Here is a 20,639-nt window from a genome sequence, read left to right as displayed (position 1 = left end):
CTTATTGAAATCGTACTCCCAAACGGGCCCTAAGCCAATTCAAATAAGTTTGATATCCAACACTCCGCCATGCAACGGTGGTAATCCCTCATTTCAGAACCGAAATGGCTGCATTCTTCCTTGCACTTCATTGTGATCTCTTCCATTTTTGATATCCCGGCGGACCCGCAAGCTTCCATGCATATCTCGTGAGGTTTCGTTCCAGAACCGAAATGGCTGCATTCTTCCTCGCACTTCGCAATTCTGATCTCTTCCATTTTTGATTTCCCGGCGGACCTGCAAGCTTCCATGCATATCTCATAAGCTTTCGTTTAGTACGAAAATGGCTTTTGCATCTTTCCTCGCACTCTGTTTCCCTCGCGACGACTTCCGTTTTTGGTATTCCGCCGCCGACGCAAACTTCCATGCATATCTTGTAAGCTTTTGTTCCAGGACGAAAATGAAATCTGCATTTTTCCTCGCACTCTGGTCTTTTCCTGGCTTCCATTTCTTCCCTACTATAAATAGCCTTCGCATGGAAGAGGTGTTGATCTTCATCAAGTGAAGAAGAATAATGAGTACTGTTATGATCATAATTGCCTTTCGCCATAATTAATGGCACACTTAGTAAAATCGTGAAAACCATCATCATCCTTATACTGATTCCTCTTTTGAACTTCTTGTTTTTTGTTTCATGGAAGTTTAATATGAAGCTTGTAATTTATAGGGCGCAAAAATATTTACAATCATGAGTTGTTGGATAATTTCAAAATAATATATATTATAGTTGCTTGAAAATTGTTTTTTTGCTCCCATGCATATCATTAATGTTCCGATAATTAAAAAACATTTTTTTTAAAAGAAAAGACATTTAAGGATATTATATATTGCAGAAATATTGTATAAGTGTAGATTTTGTTCCAAGTAACATCTCTTGACATGTTTCATGAGCTTTCCAAAAGTTATCATGCCATTATTTATTTACTTTTTGCAAAACTCTTGTCTTCTCAATAGAATGTTGATTTATTAATTTATATCATTAATAACAAAATATTTTTATTTAAACAAAGAGTTATTTAATAATAGTACTGTTGGTAAAATGTTATAGGTTTTTATCTGAGCGAATTTCGTTTCATCTTTTTATTTCACTTTTATCTCTCAAAAGTTAAAGTCATGTCTCTCGACATGTGTCGTACACTTCATAAGGTATCATGCAATCATGTACTTATTTTTGAAAAAAAATCAAGTTTGCTCGGTGTCATAAATTTTTATTTAGATTATGATTTAATCATGAATGATAAATTTAGTTATTTTTGGAAAAATTCAAGTATGCTCTTCATGACAATTTTTTTTTTTTTTTCACATTCTTATTCAACATTGAATAAATAATGTTAGAACAGTTTCCCTAGTGGTGAGCACCAAGCCTGGTTGCACCTACAAGAAAATGAAATCATAAGTAAAAGAGCTTGTCGATGTGTGTCGGCAAGGAATAACTTCAATGCTTAAATAAAAAAAGTCTTTAAAAAAGAAAAGGTAATTATAATTGAAAAGTAAGAATTTTTAGCTAAGGGCCAAAAAGTCCACGTTGCCTCGTCGAAACTTTTATTTTTACTGTGTTTCAAATGAAATTGAGAGGAACTGATTCATTAAAATTTGAGGAGCAAAAGTATAATTTCACTTTTGGTGAACAATTTTACCCCTCAAAAGTAGGTTTATTTCGTTTCTAATGAAACGGATAGGATCGTTTGCCATTGGATTTGTGGGAATAAGGCCTGATTATTGGGATTCTAAATTTTTCCAAATCTTGAGGTGTTGTCTATGTCCCAAGATTGAGTATGATTTTGTTTTGCTTTTGATGGATTTGGTTGCCTACTTTGCCTGGCACCATGAGACCGGTTCATTGGGCCCATTTATGGGCTTTGTTTGGCATACTTGGCCTTTGTGTGTCCTAAATGAAGTGGATCTATAGGTTGGTCCCTTGCGTCGGCCCAATTTCTAACAGTTAACCGCAATCCTTATCTTTTGTTTTTTTTTTCTAATAACGCCCCAATCCTGTTATAAGTTTTCCGACACTAGTGACAATGTTGCTTAGAAGGCAAAAACTTACGGAGTAGTGATAATCATAACACCAACGTGAGTGAACAATTACTCACACTGGTATATTTTATAATATTATTGTTTAATTTTTTTTTAATAATATAATAATATATAATACACCAGCGTGAGTAACTGTTCACTCACGCTGGTGTTATGATTATCACTACTCAAACTTTCGATTCTTCTTAGCCAAATCCCATGCCATATTTTATGTTAGCAGGGTAGGAGGGAAAACGCTAGTTTTGATATGCCAATGTGCCCTCCGGGTGTTAGGAATGATGCGCTAAATTGTTAAAGATAGTGCCATAAAAACTAATTAGTTTATAAGATATTTTGATTTAAATATGATAACGTTATTTGGTCACTGATATATTAAATGAGTATTGAGCATATAACATATTTTTACATGCTTTTACTTTATGAATATTATTTATCATATGCATGTAAATGGTCCTCAAACTACATTAAATATTGTATGTGGTGGGAGTAATGATTTAGACCATAAACCATGTAGTTTTTAATCTAGTGTTCACAATCGATAATGGAACTAGACATTCAATTTGATAAGACTATAATGCATTAATCTTGATGATTTATTTTGATTATGTGTGAAGTGTTGAATTCACACTGTTGTGTTTGTGTAGATCCAATGCATTGAACAAACTACCAGCGTTGTCATTCCTTTAAATTACTATCAAATTGTATGATGTGAAACTTTATGGTTTCTTATGATATTGATTTTAAATCCCAAGAAGATTACAAATTCAAATGTGAAGTGCAAGTCACTTTGATACATTTAAGAGTGAGACCTTACTGCGGTCAACAATCTCGACACTTTGAATGATCACATATAGCATTGTGTTCCGAATATAGGGTTTGAAAAAATGTAGATCACGGATCGAAATCAGACCATCTAATTGAGACAAATGTCTCGTACACTGCTTATATAGTTTTATACTTTATAATTATATTTTCCATGATATGCTCTATACTTATATACTTATATAGTACAAATGAATATAATAAATAACATATATGACATATCTTTGTCAATTTTATAAGATTTAATAAATTAGTTTAATAATATATTAACTATTAACTATTTAGTAACATATTATATAGCTAGTATACTTTCTGAATTTTCAGCGTTTTTGCAATCATCCCTTAAACTTTAAAAATTCTAAATTTAGTATATTCAACTTTAAAAAATATACAATGGCCTCTTTTTTTTTTTTCTTTTTTTTTTTTCAAGAGAGGTGAGAAATAGATTAGTGATATAGGTAAACGAGAGGTTTTATTTTTTTTGTAGAGTAGGTGAGGGACCGAAGAGGTCAAATTTGGTGTTTTGCTAATATTTGATTTTGCTATTCAAGGCTAACGTTTTATTGAAGGGCATAAAATGCTTGATTTGTACCAATACCTTATAAAAGCTATTATTGTTCTTCAAACTTCTGTTCATCTTTTGTCAAACTCTTTTTCAAATACATTATTGGATCTGCTACACTGATTAAAGAAAAATGTTATTTTTCCTTCTCCTATCCATCTCACATCCAACTCCATCCATTTTTTTTTTTTCCCAAATCTACTATTGGATCTGTATGACTCACATGTAGGTTCTACAGATCCAACAATAAATTTTAAAAAGATCGAGTTGGACAATAGTCGGAGGAATAGCATGTCTCTTTGAATAAAAAATATATATGGATGGAGTTGGATGTAGGTTGAACAGGAGAAGGAAATATTTTTATCTTTAAATAATTAATAGAATTTAGGAATAAAAGCTTGTGCAATAAAGAGAGAGAGAGTTTATTCTGTGCCGTACGGGATACAAAGCTAATGTAGAGTTTAGGACCAAATTAAACAGACTCTCACGTGGCTTAATGCACGTGCATGGTTAATTTATTTACCCCTATATAATAATAATAATGAAGAAGAAAATATATAAAAAAAGAGTATAGCTTGCATCCACGCACGTTGGTATACCATAACCATATTGTTGGTGGATCATGATTGAACCGAGAATTCAAATAAACTTGACATCCAGCACTCCGCCACGCAACGGTGGTACTCCCTCGTTTCAGAACCGTAATGGCTGCATTCTTCCTCGCACTTCTTTTTGACCTGTCCCATTTTTGGTTTAGCGCAACCTTCAATGCATATCTCGTATGCTTTCGTCCCAACACGGAAATGGCTTCTGCATTTTTCCTCGCATTTTTTTTTCTTCTTTTCTAGTTTTTCCCAATTAGAAATAGCGTCCCCATCATCACCATGGAAGTACTGGTGTTGATCATGATCATCAAGTGATCGAAGAAGAATGAGTGTGAGGACCATAATTGCCTTTTGCCATAATTAACGGCACAATTAGTAAAATCGTAAAAACCATCATCATCATCCTAATTCCCATTGAGAGTGGTACTACTCCTAATGCCTTGTTTGAACTTGAGATGTTTTTTGTTTCAACTTTCATAATATAAAACTTGTCATTTATAGGCAGGCGCATAACATTTACAATAATCATGATATTGGTGTCGTTTCATATTACAAAATAACAACGTTAACATTTTTTTATTTAAATGAAAAGACATTTGTATCATGATTCTAATATTACAAAATAACAACATTTTTTTATTTAAATGAAAGGACATTTGTATCATGAGCTTTCCAAATGGTATCACGCAACTATTTATTTACTTTGGCCAGAAAGCTCTTTATTTAAACCAATAAGAATCCTTAGATTGAGATTTATTAGAATTTTCTTTAAATTTGAAATTCTCAAATTCATAAATTATAGCGATTCATATCATCTAAGCGTAAAAAATAAGCCATGTTTCGGCATTTAATGAGGAAATATGACTTATTAAATTCATTGAGAGTAGTTTCCTCATTAAATTTCTTTATTAAATGCTGAAACATGTCTTATTTTAGACGTTTAGATGAGATAAACGGCTGTCCCTAAGAGGTAGTTCAATCGGTTCGAACCACGCTTAATAAAGTGAAGGTCATTAGTTCGAATCTCCCTCCTCCTCTTATGCGGACATGTCAAAAAAGATGAGATAAAAGATTTATAAATTTGAGGATCTCAAATTTAAAGGAAATTCTAAGGGATCTCAATCCAGAATTCTTAGTCTGAATATTATCGACACTAAAAATGCTAATATGCCCGGACATTAATCTGGGCAAAACAATACATTTTTTGAATGAGTTTTACATTTAGGAAATGGTTTCAGAAATGCAGACAAGTGAATCTCGGAGGCTCAGAGCTGTGAAGAAATAACAAGCACCATCTTGTTCTTTTGTTTAATCCAATCTTCGCAACAAGTATTCAACCTGAACTTGCTTTGTTAGAGGCATGATCCAATCCCCAAACAGATTGGCAACTAAACTTGGCTTGATTTTGTATACAGGATCGCCCTCATCTTCCTCTTGGCTTGATTTTACATCTTGCCCGAATATTTTTGACTTCGTCTCCACTCTCTTCTTGACAGCAGCTTCCACTGTTTCAAATGTCAGCAATTCCATGAGTCGAGCCCTGTCCTGCAAGGCCAACATTTCCCCAGCAAAAAACAAAAACGGTATTTTAAGAAAATCAATCATCAACAAAAAGGAAACACAACACATCTATGTAGGAACTTACTTGTACCCTAATGGCAGCTTCATATGCAACAGGGGACGATAGAAATTTTGCCTCTGCAACAAATTTACCATAGTGGATTCTCTTGGAGAGTGCCTAGGCGCACAACATCATAAAGTCAAGTTTTCTCAGACCAAACATGGAATGTAACCAATAAGCCAAAAGTCTCACATATGTCATTAGAACAGCAATTGAGAATCTAACCCAATATAGAATGGCAGCAGTGACAAGCTGACATGGGTACTTAAGGAAATTTCCATGCTTCCATTAAGGAGTCAAGTAATTCACTTGAGCATTCTTTATTGACAAGGTTGCCAATTAGCTATTATCAAAGCCACAGGAGGAGACCAGTTCATATCATAACACTTGTATTTCTCTATCTCACCATAAAAATTAGTTATAGTTGATAATATACCAGAAGTTGAATGCCATACCTGTAGACAAAGTGCGTCACAAACAGCAGCTGATCCACAGTTACCATCATCTCCGGTTTTGACCAATCGGGGAAGAAGATCTCTAAAATACATATTCCACACTATATTGTTTATATTGATTGAATCAGCACAGGGATGCAGAACCTAGTGGCATATCAGAAAAAGAGACCAAAATCAGTGGAAGAATATCTCAGCAACATTTAATAAAAATGTTATCTAAAGAGCTCTGAAAGAGAAAGATAGATCATAATCTTCAATTAATTACAAAGCAAGTGATACTATTTCTCTCCCTTTACAAAAAAATTGCAACCAAGAGCTGAACTTATAACTGTAAAATATGAACTTGAACTGAAAATGCTACAAATTCACTCATTGTCTTCAAGATTTTAAATTATAAGTTCCAAAATTGTTAGACCTCTGCTCCGAACTGAACATTAACATAGTATCTCACTATGTCAAGACACAGACAGACTTGAAAATTTAGCCAGTCTCAGAATATATTTATCAAGAAGTGGCAAAATGGGGCACAATCCAAATACACAAGAAGTATACAAAAGCCCCCCAACAAAGGAGAAAAGGGATTGAGCGAATAGCAACCTGAAGCTAAGAGCATCCAATGAAATCCAAAAGGAGATCCTGACAATCCAAAATAGGATGAATGGGAACACATGATCATATGAAGTCTTGCAGAAACTCATTTTAACCACCTCATGGACATTTCTTGCTGTGGAAACCTCTATTGTCCCTGTCCAACTATATGGAACAGTAAAATAATTCCAAATCATCGACAGAAATATTCAAATCCCAAGTTTACAGCTTGCTAACACCAACTCCTCCTCGTAGTACAGGTACTACAAATATGAATTCCCCAAGAGTAAGCTTAAGCATTGAGGATAGCTTAAAATCGACCAATAGATTGAAAAAGTGTCTCATCAACTTACAGAATATCTGAGTTTTTGCTCACCAAGTGATGTGAGATCTTATATGAACGTAGAAAAAAATGGCATTTCATACCTGTGGGTACTGCAAAGGTGGAAGCATCGGCTCAGGTAAATCCCCTGGGAAGAAAGGATGTTCATCCGGGCTCTTATATCTATCCACCTAGTTTTCAAATAGAAGTGAATTAGAAAACTTGTGACATCATAACTCTAGATTTTTTTTTTTTTTTAATCTCTCTCGTAAATGCAATTACCTGAGCATGGAGCTTTTCAGTTTCTCTGACCATGAATTCAACCAAAGAACCACAGGAGCCGTCCATGGAGAATGCATCATGGTCATATGTGTCTGCATTATAACAATACTGAGCCCTCTCCAAAAGGCTAAATATTATACTATCCTCTTGTCGAATTAAATAGTGTCTTATACAATCTAGAGTTAAGGTTTCACTCTCATCCACCCTCTTCTTCCTTGCACATCTGTATCAAAAGAAGATTCATGTGAGAAGTTGGTTAACTAACACTTGAAAGTCACCATCTTTTTTCCTTTTTTTGGTATTGGGGGAGATTCTTTTGTTAGATATCCTAAAAAAGTTAGTTTCACAAAATTCTTCCACTCGACTCACAAATCTTAAACTATGCCCCACATACGGTAATTCTTACATCAAGACATATCTCAGCAAATAATAAGCAAATGGACATGGTTGTTCCTTCTATTGCCTGCTGATCATAAACATGTGTCGATGTGCTTGTGTTATTGTCATATTGAGATTGTTTCATCCAGGGGGGAAAAAGAAAAGAAAATGGACCCTTTAATGATAATATGTGCCTGCACAGCATAGAAGTTGACAAAATTCACTCTTTCAAATAATCATTTCAAAAATTGCCCACCAATCTTTAATTATCAGTGTAGTCAGTGTCATGTGCAATGGTACAGAAAAAAAACAAAATTAACAAACAAACAAACAAACAAAAACAATTTTTAACAGTAATACGATATAGAATAGTTTTTAAAGATATGGGCTGATAATGCTCAAAGAATGACGTAAATAAGCAAGAAAAATTGAATAAATATATAGCAGAAAAAGGTTTTCATTTTGTACCTGACGGGCGAGGAGGAAGAAGAAGAAGAAGAAGAAACTTGAAGAGGGCGAAGCCCATTCCCACCAGAATGTGATCGGAGAAATTCAAGGGGGGTCTGGGAGGCGAAATGCAAAGTGGGTCTTGAAGATTTAAAGATAATGTGGGCTGGAGTGCCTGGTTTAGCAGTTTCTAATAGCTTGGCTTCCATTACCGGTGGTAGAGAAGTGAGAAAGACAGAGACAAGGGCTTTCAGGAAGAGTGACAAACAGACAAAAGGGCAGAGCAAATGAGAAGGAACGAGGAATGCTAAGAATGCTTGGAAAGAACATATAAAATTATGGGTATGGATAAAATCTTTACATACAATGAATTTATGCTTAAACGGTTAAACCCCTTCAATAAAAATGGGAGGATCATAATATTTGTGAAATCATCTTTTAGATAACAAAAAAATTCAAAGTTTCCATCTAAAAACACATTTTTCCTAAACCAACCATAAAAGCAAAAATCTCTATCTCTTACTCCGCCAAATTTTGTAATTAAATGTTCAAGTAATGTGGTTACGTTCACATTTATCAGGAAAATAAATTACTTCCTTATTCTTCTCCATTTAGAGTAGTTTTCAAAAAACAGAGGGTGCGGTCAAATGAGTAATTCTAGGTGGTCTACTTGTATCCTACTAAGAATGATGTGGCTCGTAAAATTACCATTGGACTTGTGATTGATCATTATTGAATTTTGATCAAAATGTGATTTTAATAGCTAGATCATTCTCAATGAGACATAAGTAGGATACAAGTAGGTCACTTAGAATTACTCCGTTCAAATGATAAGCAGTTTAATTTTATATGATATCTCAAACGATGTGTCACCATCTTATAACATTTATTATTTTGAAAAGTGTGTCACCAACTTTATTATTTTGGAAAGTGTGTCACTAACTCATGAGATAGTGACACATCATTTGAGAACTAACTTTTGAAAAATAAATTTAGGATGTGTATCATTTCTCCAAAAATAAATATTGATTGGTGTCGACTCTTTAGACAATTATGGTCATGATTTTATTTCGTTGTCATTTAAATTTGTGTAATAATATGATATTATATTTACTATGTGGTATTATGAAGACCGTTAATTTTAAAAAACAAAATCTTGACCGTAAAATGAATTGATTTTCATTTCAAATGAAATACGTGAACGAGATCCAAAAGAAAAGTCCACTAATTAGTGATGGGATGTGCTGGTAGACATATTGGTACAAAATGCTAGGAATTAGAACTTGTTTAGAATTGCGTTACAGAGGATAAAAATTACTTTTAATACTTAGAAAGCTATGCCAAACAAAACGTTAGCATATTTGGTGAAAAAAAAAAAAAAAAAACTCACTTTTTAAATATAAAATTGGCTAAAACGCACTTTTGAAAAAAAAAAAAAAAAACTTAAAAATGATGCTTTTTTCTAAAAATCTATTTTTAGCTTTAAAAATTTTATTTTTTAACGCAACCACAAACATACCATTAATCTATTTAGATATGTTGTTATGAATATACACTTGTAGATTAACAACATTTACCCAAAAAAATTTACAAGTTAACAAATTCTAATTAAGTTTCTTATGAATTCCAGAAAACAAAAAGAAAAAAAAGAATCAGCACCCTCTCGATCCGTTTGAAATATAATAAATAAACTTGAACAGTTGCATAAATAAAAATCAAAATTATTTATGCCCTTTGAATATTGAAGACCCTCGTAATTATCCCTCCTTGTCCATGAATTTCTTGGCTTTAACGTACACTAGCTTCAAATAGTCCCTAAATCTTACAATATCCAACTTAACATTTTGTTTCCGCAAGTATATTCTCATGGCCGGATGATTTGAAAACTTCTCTCCTCGGTAAGCAACTGGGTCTTTTATGATCATTTCATCCTTGCTATACGTTTCTATCAAGCTGCTCTCCTCCGCCATTATCTTATACTCCATGTACTCCAGCCCCATCGCTTTTGCCGACATTTCAAAGCAAACCTCCGACACCCACTCCGCCCCAAGCGGCACCACCTGCACAAACACCGCCCCCGGCCGGAGAAACAGCGAATGCGTTAGCGCTGCGCCGTGAATCCCGACCATTGCGTGACTCGAATTTATCAAAGCGTAGGATTCGTTCAGAGGGGTCCCGCGTTTGGGCTCCAAAATCGACACATCGAACCCAATTTTCTCTGCTTCGATTTTCACTTCATCTTGGTTCAAGAGTTGGCGGCCGACGGTGCCGCGCCGGCTGGTTATCACGAGACGCGGCCGGGATTTTGGAGGGTTTTGGGTTTGGGTTTGGCCGTAGGCTTTGCCGAGGAAGGCGCGGAAATCAGTCATGTCTTTTGAGTTGGGCAATAACGCGGGGTTTACGGTCATTGGGCCATGTGTTATTATACCCAAGCTGGCGGAAGGAAAGCAGTGGGTGGCACTCTCGTTGTCGAGGTTTATGATTGGGTGTTTGCTGAAAGTGCGTAACAATTCTGTGAACTTGCTGGACCACCAATCATTGACGTCCGTTAGCACGAGTACGACGTCTTGATCGGGGAAGAAGGAATTGACGGTGACGTACATGGGGATGAAGCCGTCGTTGAAGTCGTGGAAGAAGTTCCCAGCGTACGAGCTGTACCCACCAACGCTGAATACCACGGCCGGGGCATCGTGTTGGATTTGACATTTTGGGCTTGGTGGGCCCGCCACGATGGTCACCTCAGTGATTTTGGACATCGTACGATCCTCCGCCTTGCGAGGGTAGGATCGGATTTTCTCCACCACAGGATTTTGTGGGGTCGAGATGGTGGGGTCCATTAGAAAGAATGTGCATTGGATGGCGTCGAGAACTGTTGGGCCTTTGATTAAACAGGTGTCGTAGTCCTCGTGGGTTCGATCGCACCTGATTTCTTCTTCTCGAATTGATATTGGCACCAACCTTTTTTTTTCTGCAGCCATGAAAATTTACTTCAAGGGCGTGCGTGAGTAAATCATCATTTATTTTAAAACTTGAAATTAATATTTTGATATAAACATAAAATAGAATTATTTACTTTTTGATCTTATTCAATTAAGACACATCGATCGATCCTATTTATAAATTTTCATTTTTGTTTTTCTCTATTTCTCCTTCCAAGAGTTATATCATCAAAAGAAAAACTTGAATATATATAAAAACTTAATTACTAATATTGCATTTCAAATAATAATTTTTTTAAAAAGAAAAATATAACATAGAAATTAAAACTAAGGGTTGTGCATAGTGCATACCATGAGTCTTAGTGGATGAGTGAATAACAGTTGTTCTTGGCACAATCTTTAAATCAAACAGCTGGAATGCAACGAAAAGCAGTACGATTGTAATCCATGCGATCTCTGCCTTTGAGTACTCTCTCACCTTCTTCATATCGCTTAGTGATCAAACCCTTCTTCTTTTTTGCGTGTATTTTTTCGGTATTATGGATCCTTTTGATATTTGATCTGAATTTCTAAAGGAGAATGTCGAAGAAATTGAGTATTGGAGATATAAATCAACATGGAGAAATTAGAACACTAGCTAGTTTAATTACCTGACCAAAAATGTAGGTGCGAATAGATATGATCAAGAGCAAACAACTCTAAACAAATTGTAAATCTTTTGCTAAAACTTTCTATGGACGCCGGATTAGAGAGAGGGGTCGACCGTGGAACTAGTTGGAGGAGAAGGGAGAGACGTGCCGCGCTGCCGGCCGGGTTTGCACGTTCTTAGGCACTGGATTTAATAGCTAGGGCTGGCTATGAATTAGGCAATTGCCTAAGCCAACATGCAAATAATAATTATATAATAAATTATGTTTATATATTAAAAAACAAATTAAAAAATATATATATATTTTGTTTAAGATTCTAAACATGGTAAACGGTTAGTAAATATTCTCTAATTAAGGCTGTAAATTATGTTTAAAAAGTTAGTAAATCTTCTTTAATTATGCCCCAATTATGATTAAAAAAAAAAATTACCAATCAAAAGAAGTAAAAAAATATAATACCAAGATATAGATTTTGGAAAGATAAATGATTCACGTCAATATTGTTTTCATATTATCTTACAAATTTAATAGATCAATTATTTGATTTGTGGTGTCCACTATTGAATTTGTGTGGGTCCATGCAAGTTTACAAATCTAATAATTGATTTGTATATATATATATATATATATATATATAGACCTAAATCATTTCTCTTTTAAAAAATAAACAAATTAAGAAAGACCAAAAGTAAATTTCAATTCAATAGCGTTGTATTGTAAATAATTGGTGTCAATATATATTTTGCCAATATCATTTTACAAATCAACCATTAAATTTGTGAACTTATGTAGACTCTACATAAGTCAATGGCAAACCCCACAAATCTAATGGTTGATCTATTGAATTTGTAAGAAAATATAAAAGAAATATAGTTAAATTATTGACACCAATCATCTCTCCTTGTGAAATACAAATTTACAATTTTTAAAAACTCACTTATTAAAACTGCAATCTCAAACAAACCCTTAATAAATTGATTTAAGTTAACAATCTGTTTGTGTTACTAATTCCCCTTTTTCATTCATATCTTCACATACATGATACATGTATCTTGGATTGGCAACGTACACATTAGTAAGTCAGCCCTAAAGGTTTAAACAAATTCGTAATGCATGCTTCACTCAGAGTCTCATAGCATCAAATTCTAATTTTTTCTTAATGAATTCTACAAATAAATGTGAAAAAGAAAAAGAAAAAGAAGAAGAAATAAAAAACCTCAAGAGTAGGGCTGTAAATAAATTAGTCGACAATCCGCTCGGTTAAACTCAGCTCATTTAGGAGACCTCTTAAACAAGCCAGCCCTAGAATAACAAAATTCAACTTCGCTTGGCTCGATTACAGCCTTGGACCTCGTTACTGTCCTTCTTTGTCCATGAATTTCTTGGCCTTCTTGTACGCTACCTTCAAGTACTCCCTAAATCTAACCATATCCAGCTTAACATTTTGTTCCTTCAAGTATATGGTCATGGCTTCTTGGGACCATTTCTTTCCTCGAAAAGCAGCCGGGTCTTTTACAATCATTTCATCCTTCCCATACTTGTCCATCAAGCTACTCTCCTCCGCCTTTATCCTATACTCCATGTACTCTATCCCCATAGCTCTTGCCGACCTTTCAAAGCAAACCTCGGCCACCCACTCCGCCCCAAGCGGCACCACCTGCACAAACACCGCCCCTGGCCGGAGAAACACCGAATGTGTAAGCGCCGCACCGTGTATCCCGACCATTGCGTGGCTCGAATTTATCAACGCATAGGCTTCTTTCAATGGGGTCCCGGGTGTTGGCTCGAAAACAGTCACGTCGAAACCGACCATTTCTGCTTCGAGTTTCGCTTCATTTTGGTTCAAGAGCAGGCGACCGACGCCGCCGCTCCGGCCTGCTAACACAAGAAGTGGCCGGGATTTTGGAAGGTTTTGGAGATTGCGATTTTGGCTGTAAGCTTTGCCGAGGAAGGCGCGGAAATGGGTGAAATTTTTTGAGCTTGGAATTAACGAGGGGTTTATGGTCATAAAACCATGTGATATCATGCCCACGCTGGCAGAAGGAAAGCAGTGGGTGGCAGTATCGTTGTCGAGGTTTATGATAGGGTGTTTGCTGAAAGTGCGTAACAATTCTGTGTACTTGCTGATCCACCAATCACGAGCCTTCGATATTACAAGCACGACTTCTTGATCAGGGAAGACGGTATAGACGGTGATGTAAAGGGGGATGAAGCCATCGTTGAACTCGTGGAAGAAGTTCCCAGTGTACCCGCCCGCGCTGAATACTAGGGCCGGGGCCTTGTGTTGGATTTCGCATTTTGGGCTTCGTGGGCCCGCCACGAGGGTGACCTCTTTAATTCTGGACATCGTGAAATTCTCCAACTTGCGAGCGTATGGTCGGACTTTTTCCACCAGTGGCTTTTGTGGGGTCGATCTGGTGGGGTCCATTAGAAAGAATGTTGAGGCGGTGGGGTCCAGGACCGTTGGGCCGTTGATAGAACAGATGTCGTAGGTATGGTGGGCTCGGTCGCAGCTGATTTCTTCTGCACGTGTTGATTGCCGAGGCGGCGGCGTATGGACTATTCTGAGTATTCTCGCATTGCGAATTGATTTTGGCACCAAGCGTTTTCTACCTGCAGCCATGGAAATTTAGTGTTAAATGATCATTACTTAATTTTTTTTAAAAAAAAAATTATAAAATTAAAATTATTTAATTAATACTAAGAGGATTCTGCAACGCATACCTTGAGTCTTAATGGCTGGACGAGTCGCATTAATTCTTGACATGATGGAGAAATTAAAGTGGAATACGAAGAAAAGCAGTAGGATTGCGATGCATGCGATCACCGTTGTTGACTCTCTCTTCTTCATCATATCCCTATGTGATCGAATTCGAAGCAAACCCAGAGCCGACTCTCTCATCATTCAAGCTTTCCTTTTATATTCATCTTTCTTTCTCAGCATATATATCCCACCTTGCACGTTTAAAGCTCCCATAGTCGTTGATATTCGATCTGGATTTCAAAAAGAAAATGTCAAATAAATTATTGGAATATCAATCAAACGAGAGCGAGCAGAGAGAAATTAACAGTTTACCTCACTAAAAATATTTTGCAGATTTAGAGAGAGAGAGAGAGGGAACGGTGCAACTAGACGGAGAAGAAGTGATGAGAGACGTGGGAGGCATCTTGCCGCGTGCAAGCTCCCACGTTATTAGGATTTAGGCAAGTGATTTAATAGAGACAGCTAAATTATATTAAAAATATGTATATACATTTAAGCAGGGAATCATTTACGAAAAATCAAAAAAAAAAAAAAAAAATTGAAAGCAGCAGTCGTATAGCAAAAGTATGCGAGTATAGCGGTGCTTGGGTACGTGGTGAAAGGGGATTGGTTCAAAGATAAACATCAGTCCATATACACGTTTGAATGGTCAACATAGCAATCGACTTTGAACATTTTTTTGGAAAGTTGGCGATGATCGGTTGAAGTCCACCCCGCCGGTTGCCGCTACTTCATTACGTGCCACCCTTCCTGCCTAAATTGATGGGTGTAATTTGTAATTTATCGAGGAAAATGTTTCTTCTATGGGATGATGCATCGTGACGTGCATATTCATCTGCCGTTTCTTACCAAATTAATTATTAATTAATAACCCACTAATTTGTTATATATATATATATATATTCTGGTGAAGGAAAAATAAAATAGAAAAAGATTTATGATAGGCCCAGATAATAGGACCGACTAGACAAATTCGGTCTGTTTGACATCTGTCTTTACTTTTTTGTTAATTTTAAACCAAGCCCAATTCAGAAACGATCTATTAATTCATTAATTTGGGTCACAAGTATTATAATATGCTTTTATAATTTTATTTTTCTTTTTTTTTTATTGCTAAAAGTCATAGCCAGGAATCAGGATATTATTATTGTATTGTAAAATGGGACTTTTAAGTGGGCCCTTGGTTTGAGATCTGGGCCATAAACGTAATTTTCTGGTATAAAACAATGGGCGAACTGGCCCTTCCCTTTCCTGCACCAAAGATTGTACAATCATGTCAAGAAACCAAGACGATTTGGCCGGCGCTGATTAGTCAAAAATCATGACGTCTGTGAAAACGGTACCACGGTACCACCTGAATTTTCCACCAGAAAAATAATTTATACCGCTGGTCTACCTGTCCTAAGTAACTAAGGATGTGTTTGGAAAAGAATTTAAAAAATGAAGTGGATTAATACTGTAACAAATTTGATTACATTGAAACTTTCGCTAATTTTGGTAAATAAAAATAAAACCTCAACATCGCGCTTGTCATTTTTGGTCTGAGATTTCATCGAGTAACTCCTCTCGTGTTCAAGGGAAATGTTAAGGAGCCAAACAAAAGAATTTATAAAAATTTTCAAACTACCGTGGAAGATAAGGAAGAGAAAGAAGAAAAAATTACATTTTTTTAATTTAAAAATTAGTATTATTTCAATTTAAAAATTTTTCTGAGTTTCATTTATTAGGTTCCTAACAATTTTTCATGTTCAATGTTTTTTTTTTTAAACAAAAAATTGAACAGTTTAATTTTTAGGGAATCCTAGTCTAAAGTTAATTCGCGTGGGTCTCATGACTCATCTCACGTGCTCTTTGGTTTCTTCCAACCCTTTTTGTTTATTCTGCCACTCAATGAATAACAGAGCAAATTTCAGAGACAAGAAATGGTCGGTGGTCCCGAGTACAATGTTGTTGTTGTTGTACTTCGTGATTTCAAAATTTTTTTAAAAAAAATAGTTGTTGTTGTACTTCATGTGTCCAGCAACGTCATCGCTCGTTCTTCACAGTAATTCTTTTTTCTTCTTTCTTTTATTGGTGTCGGAATTTTTTAACTGTTGTTAAAAGAAGAGCAAAAAATTCATCTTTTTACAGTCTTCTTCAAACAAACGAATTAATGCAGATTGCAGACACAAATTCTCAAACATATCGATCGAACACTAGTTGATATTTTAAGAAGATTGATTAATGTGTCAAAAGAAATTCAAACCCATGCGAGAAGAGTTTTTTTTAGCAGCTGTCTCGACCCAATGGGCTTTGTGGCCTATTTGCTTTATGTTGCAAGCCTTTTGAGCAGGCCCTCAATTATGTAGATCATCTTCTGAACTCTGCGTTTTATCATAATGCCTAGTGAAACGAAAATAATTGCATATGTAATATTAATTACTTGTGATTAATTTGTACACAACTTCATGGAGACAAGATTCAAGAGATTTCACAGTGAGAGAGCACAGAGCCATTAATCCAACCTTTGCTTTTAAAATAGTGAGAGGTAATAATATTCAACAATGAATTTTATTACATTCATCCAACTTGGACTCTCACTTTCAAATCAGATTCTTCACAATCCTAAAATCCAATACACACTCAATGAGAAAATCCCTTTTGACCCAAAAATCCAAAGCCTTGGAAGTTTTATTTTTATTTTTTTTGGTGAAAAAAATAAAAAATAAAATTATGGGCTCCAATTTTTATTTCTCGGCGGACAATGACAAGATAAACAATTTCCTTGCCTATATATAGGCTTCAAACTACACATAATTTTCACGTGCATTTTTTAAAACATTTGAGAAAATAGCATGCTCTAATTAAGAACATATATTAATTTAATAGATTGAATTAGGGAAACTTCTTTCATTCCAATTTGAGAGAAACTTTATTCCATTTAAAAAATATCAAAAATATATAAACTAACTCAAATCTCATTGCACCTAATTCAAATGCTCTTTCAACTCGTAAACTTGACACTCTTTGATGTAGGACAGTTGGAAGGAGTTTAAAACACTCCACTAGACGTCAGCTCGACTTCCACTCGAGCGGAAGTCAATGCAGAATACTTTGCTAGATATTGGCTCGACCTTCATTTGAGTGGAGATTAGGTAGTATTGTTAACCGCTCAACTATTGCTCGAACGGTGGTCTACAAAGCGTAATACATAATCTTCCACTCAAGCCATGCTAGACAAATGGCTCGAGCAGATACGCTAGCAGCAAAAAAAATTTGGGAAGTTTTTAATTTTGGCTACACCCCAATTTCAACTTGCTAAACGGATTGTTTCTACTAAATCTCCTTTGCTCTTCCGTTTGTTATCTATTTTGTAGATTGTAAAAATAAAAGTATGGTTTAGTGGTTAAGAGGGAAGGGGTTCGACCTGTGCTTAACCCATTTCTCTAATGGGCTTAGCCTATGATGTTAAACAACATGTCTTAAAAAAGGTGGGAAAAAAAAAAAAAATCACAAAAATACAGGAAAAGATGAACGTGGGAAAACGAATCAAAAGCATGGGCTTACGGTGTTACCGATGTTGGAGAGTCACAGGTAAAAGTTTCTCATGGAGTTTACCTTAAAAGGACAATTATGGTAAATGCTGGGGCAATGTTGGGAGTGACTTTTATCGAAAAAGCCGGGGGAAAGCAGATGCTCTTCTCAGATCTTTGGAAGTCGTGAGCTTGAGAAAGAGACAGGTAGTGGATGGGATGAGGTGAGACGCAATGGGGCGGATAAATGCGATTTGGCAGTGGGGACCACAATCAGCCCAAGGGCAATCTCGTCAGTTCGTTTTTGGAAAAGGGCCTTCTCGTTATTTCTGCGGAAACTGAGGTCCATGCGCTTTTGCGAGGAGCCCAAGATTCGTGGACGCGGGACGCAGATCGACATAGGGATTTGAGAGTGAGAGTCTTGGAGAGAGATGTGGAATTTACAAACTCCGCCTTTTATAGGATTATAGGTTGAAGATATTGTACGGCCAGGGTCTGGGGAATCTTCACTTACCCATTCTATCCTTTTGTATTTTATGTTTTCTGCCAAAATTGGTATGTGCTTGGTTTGGTGTTTTAGTGAAAATTTCATTTATATAAAACAAAATTCAGATCTTTTACATTTGTGTTATTACATAATAAATTATTATAATTTTTTAGAATAATTTATAAAGTTCAATCTCATATGATAAAAAAATAAAAATAAAAAAAACTAATAAGATTACATATTTTATGTGAATAATTTATCTTTTTAATGCAAAACTAATTGTATATAGAGTGCCACATTTCGAATCTATGAGAAGTTTTTTAAAAAAATTATCTTAATTTTTAAAATTTTAAATATATTTGAGATAACTTAAAAAACTATTTGTTAGTGGATGGGAATAACTTTTTTAAATTTATAAGGGTAAAATCAACCTTTCCATTTTCTATGATAAAACAAACGTTATGGTTGACTATAATTTTTTTTTTTTGTTGTTGTTTTTTTTAAAAAAAAAAAAAAAATTATAGATTAATAGATAATGAGTGATTTTAGTTTAACTACAATTTCGAATAATCAACTTAGCCGGATAAAGATTTACATGTCCGCAGAAAAGAGATTAACTTCTGCTTCAATAGGTGTGGTTCAAGTCCATTAAGATATCTCTTGAGAACAACTGGATAAAGATTATGTACAGGAAAATGTTTTGACTTCTCTCGTTAAACACAAATTAATTTTTAGATGAGATAATCAAAGTTTAAATTGTTATAACAAAATTAAAAGGAGAAAAAGAGGGAATAGCATGTTAAATGTTGATTGAAAGTGTGATTAGGAAGGGTATTAGACGGTGGCTGTGAGTTAATATTAATATTTGGGTGCACATTGATTACATTGATTGTGACCAAAAGGTGTCCAAAAACAAACAGTGTCGGTCAGTATCAAAGACAGATATGGTGAAATTCGTTGCTATTTTCAATTTTTTGGGGTAATGTTTGTTTCGCCATGTGAGGAGGGAGCACCAAGATGTGGCATGCTTTGAATGGTGACAGCTAATGCAACTGCCAATTATTGACATACCTACACTACAACCCCTACAACAGCAACTGCTGCCTAAATCAAATCACCTACGAGGCCTTAAAAACTATGCATCATCATCATCATCATCATATGTCTTGTCTCAAACACTTTCACGGTCTTATTCTCGCCTGCAAATTATAGTTTTCGCAAATTTGGCTTCTGTTTCAAATCATTTTCTTAATGAAAATGCCATGTGGAGCAAACATGTGGTGGATGGGGGCGAATTGAGCAAATTCTTGAACAATCTCTCCCTGCGCTAAAAGCAAAGCCTAGGAGAATTTTACATGATCTGTAAATGCTATAAGCCACCATGACAGCAAATTGAATAAATCAAGCTGTCACAACCAAGTACTGTAATTCTATTGACTTGACTTTGTCCCCCCACTTGCCAGAGAGGGGAGGGGAAAAACCTATAAGAGTAGAACAAACCACCCCTCAGATTTCCTTGACAAAAATATGAAAAAAATACCACATTTCACCCCTCAGAAAAAAAAAAAAAAAAAAAAAACTTATGAGTATGCAAATGGTGGTAATTCTTGTCCGCGTATTTGATTTTTGGTCATGTCGAAACATAAATATAATATTATATAAGTTAATTATAACACTACTCAATTAGAGCATGTTTAAATTTGTGTTTGAGAAATTGAGTTTAAGTCAAACAAGTTTTTTGGCAAAAGCTTTATTTTTAAACTTTTGCCAAAAGTACGTTTTGATTATTTTTAGGTTTTTTGAACCCTTAAAAGAGTTTTTAATTTTTTTTTACCAAACATGTAATTTTTTCTTCAAACGAACTTTTCGAGTTTTAAACGCACTTTTAAGCCACTCAAACGCACACCCAAACAGACCCTTAATCAAATAGGTCGATCTCATCAATTATAACCCTCTAATTTTTACTACTTTTGCATTGAGTTCGTATCGAATTTGAAGATTGTGTCTAAAATTGATTGTCCTAATGCTTATTAAAAGCATCAATATAAGATTATATTTGCATTTTTTCCTATTCAACTAATTTTGGATTGAGTTCGTGTGAAATTTACTATTGTCATAAATTAAAATGT

The 20,639-nt window shown here is 35.1% G+C and overlaps 3 protein-coding genes across 3 annotated transcripts; all 3 read right to left on the bottom strand.

Annotated features, from left to right (window-relative positions):
• Positions 1-5,219: 5,219 nt before the first annotated feature.
• Positions 5,220-8,477, bottom strand: LOC132179634 (chorismate mutase 3, chloroplastic). Its single transcript, XM_059592378.1, has 6 exons — positions 8,180-8,477; positions 7,334-7,556; positions 7,156-7,242; positions 6,142-6,285; positions 5,711-5,803; positions 5,220-5,610 (listed from the first exon to the last, which is right to left on the bottom strand). The coding sequence occupies exons 1-6, from the start codon at positions 8,365-8,367 to the stop codon at positions 5,374-5,376; spliced, it is 972 nt and encodes a 323-aa protein (XP_059448361.1). The 5' UTR covers positions 8,368-8,477; the 3' UTR covers positions 5,220-5,373.
• A 1,438-nt stretch (positions 8,478-9,915) lies between these two features.
• On the bottom strand, positions 9,916-11,136 carry LOC132178425 (xylan glycosyltransferase MUCI21-like). The gene has a single exon (XM_059590863.1). The coding sequence runs from the start codon at positions 11,134-11,136 to the stop codon at positions 9,916-9,918; it is 1,221 nt and encodes a 406-aa protein (XP_059446846.1).
• Positions 11,137-13,008: 1,872 nt separating this feature from the next.
• Positions 13,009-14,370, bottom strand: LOC132178424 (xylan glycosyltransferase MUCI21-like). Its single transcript, XM_059590862.1, has one exon. The coding sequence runs from the start codon at positions 14,368-14,370 to the stop codon at positions 13,102-13,104; it is 1,269 nt and encodes a 422-aa protein (XP_059446845.1). The 3' UTR covers positions 13,009-13,101.
• Positions 14,371-20,639: the final 6,269 nt, after the last annotated feature.

This window comes from Corylus avellana, chromosome ca4 (genome assembly GCF_901000735.1).
Source record: "Corylus avellana chromosome ca4, CavTom2PMs-1.0".
Lineage (NCBI taxonomy): Eukaryota > Viridiplantae > Streptophyta > Magnoliopsida > Fagales > Betulaceae > Corylus > Corylus avellana.
Note: the sequence above shows the minus strand (reverse complement) of the source record. Positions and strands in the feature narration are given on the sequence as shown.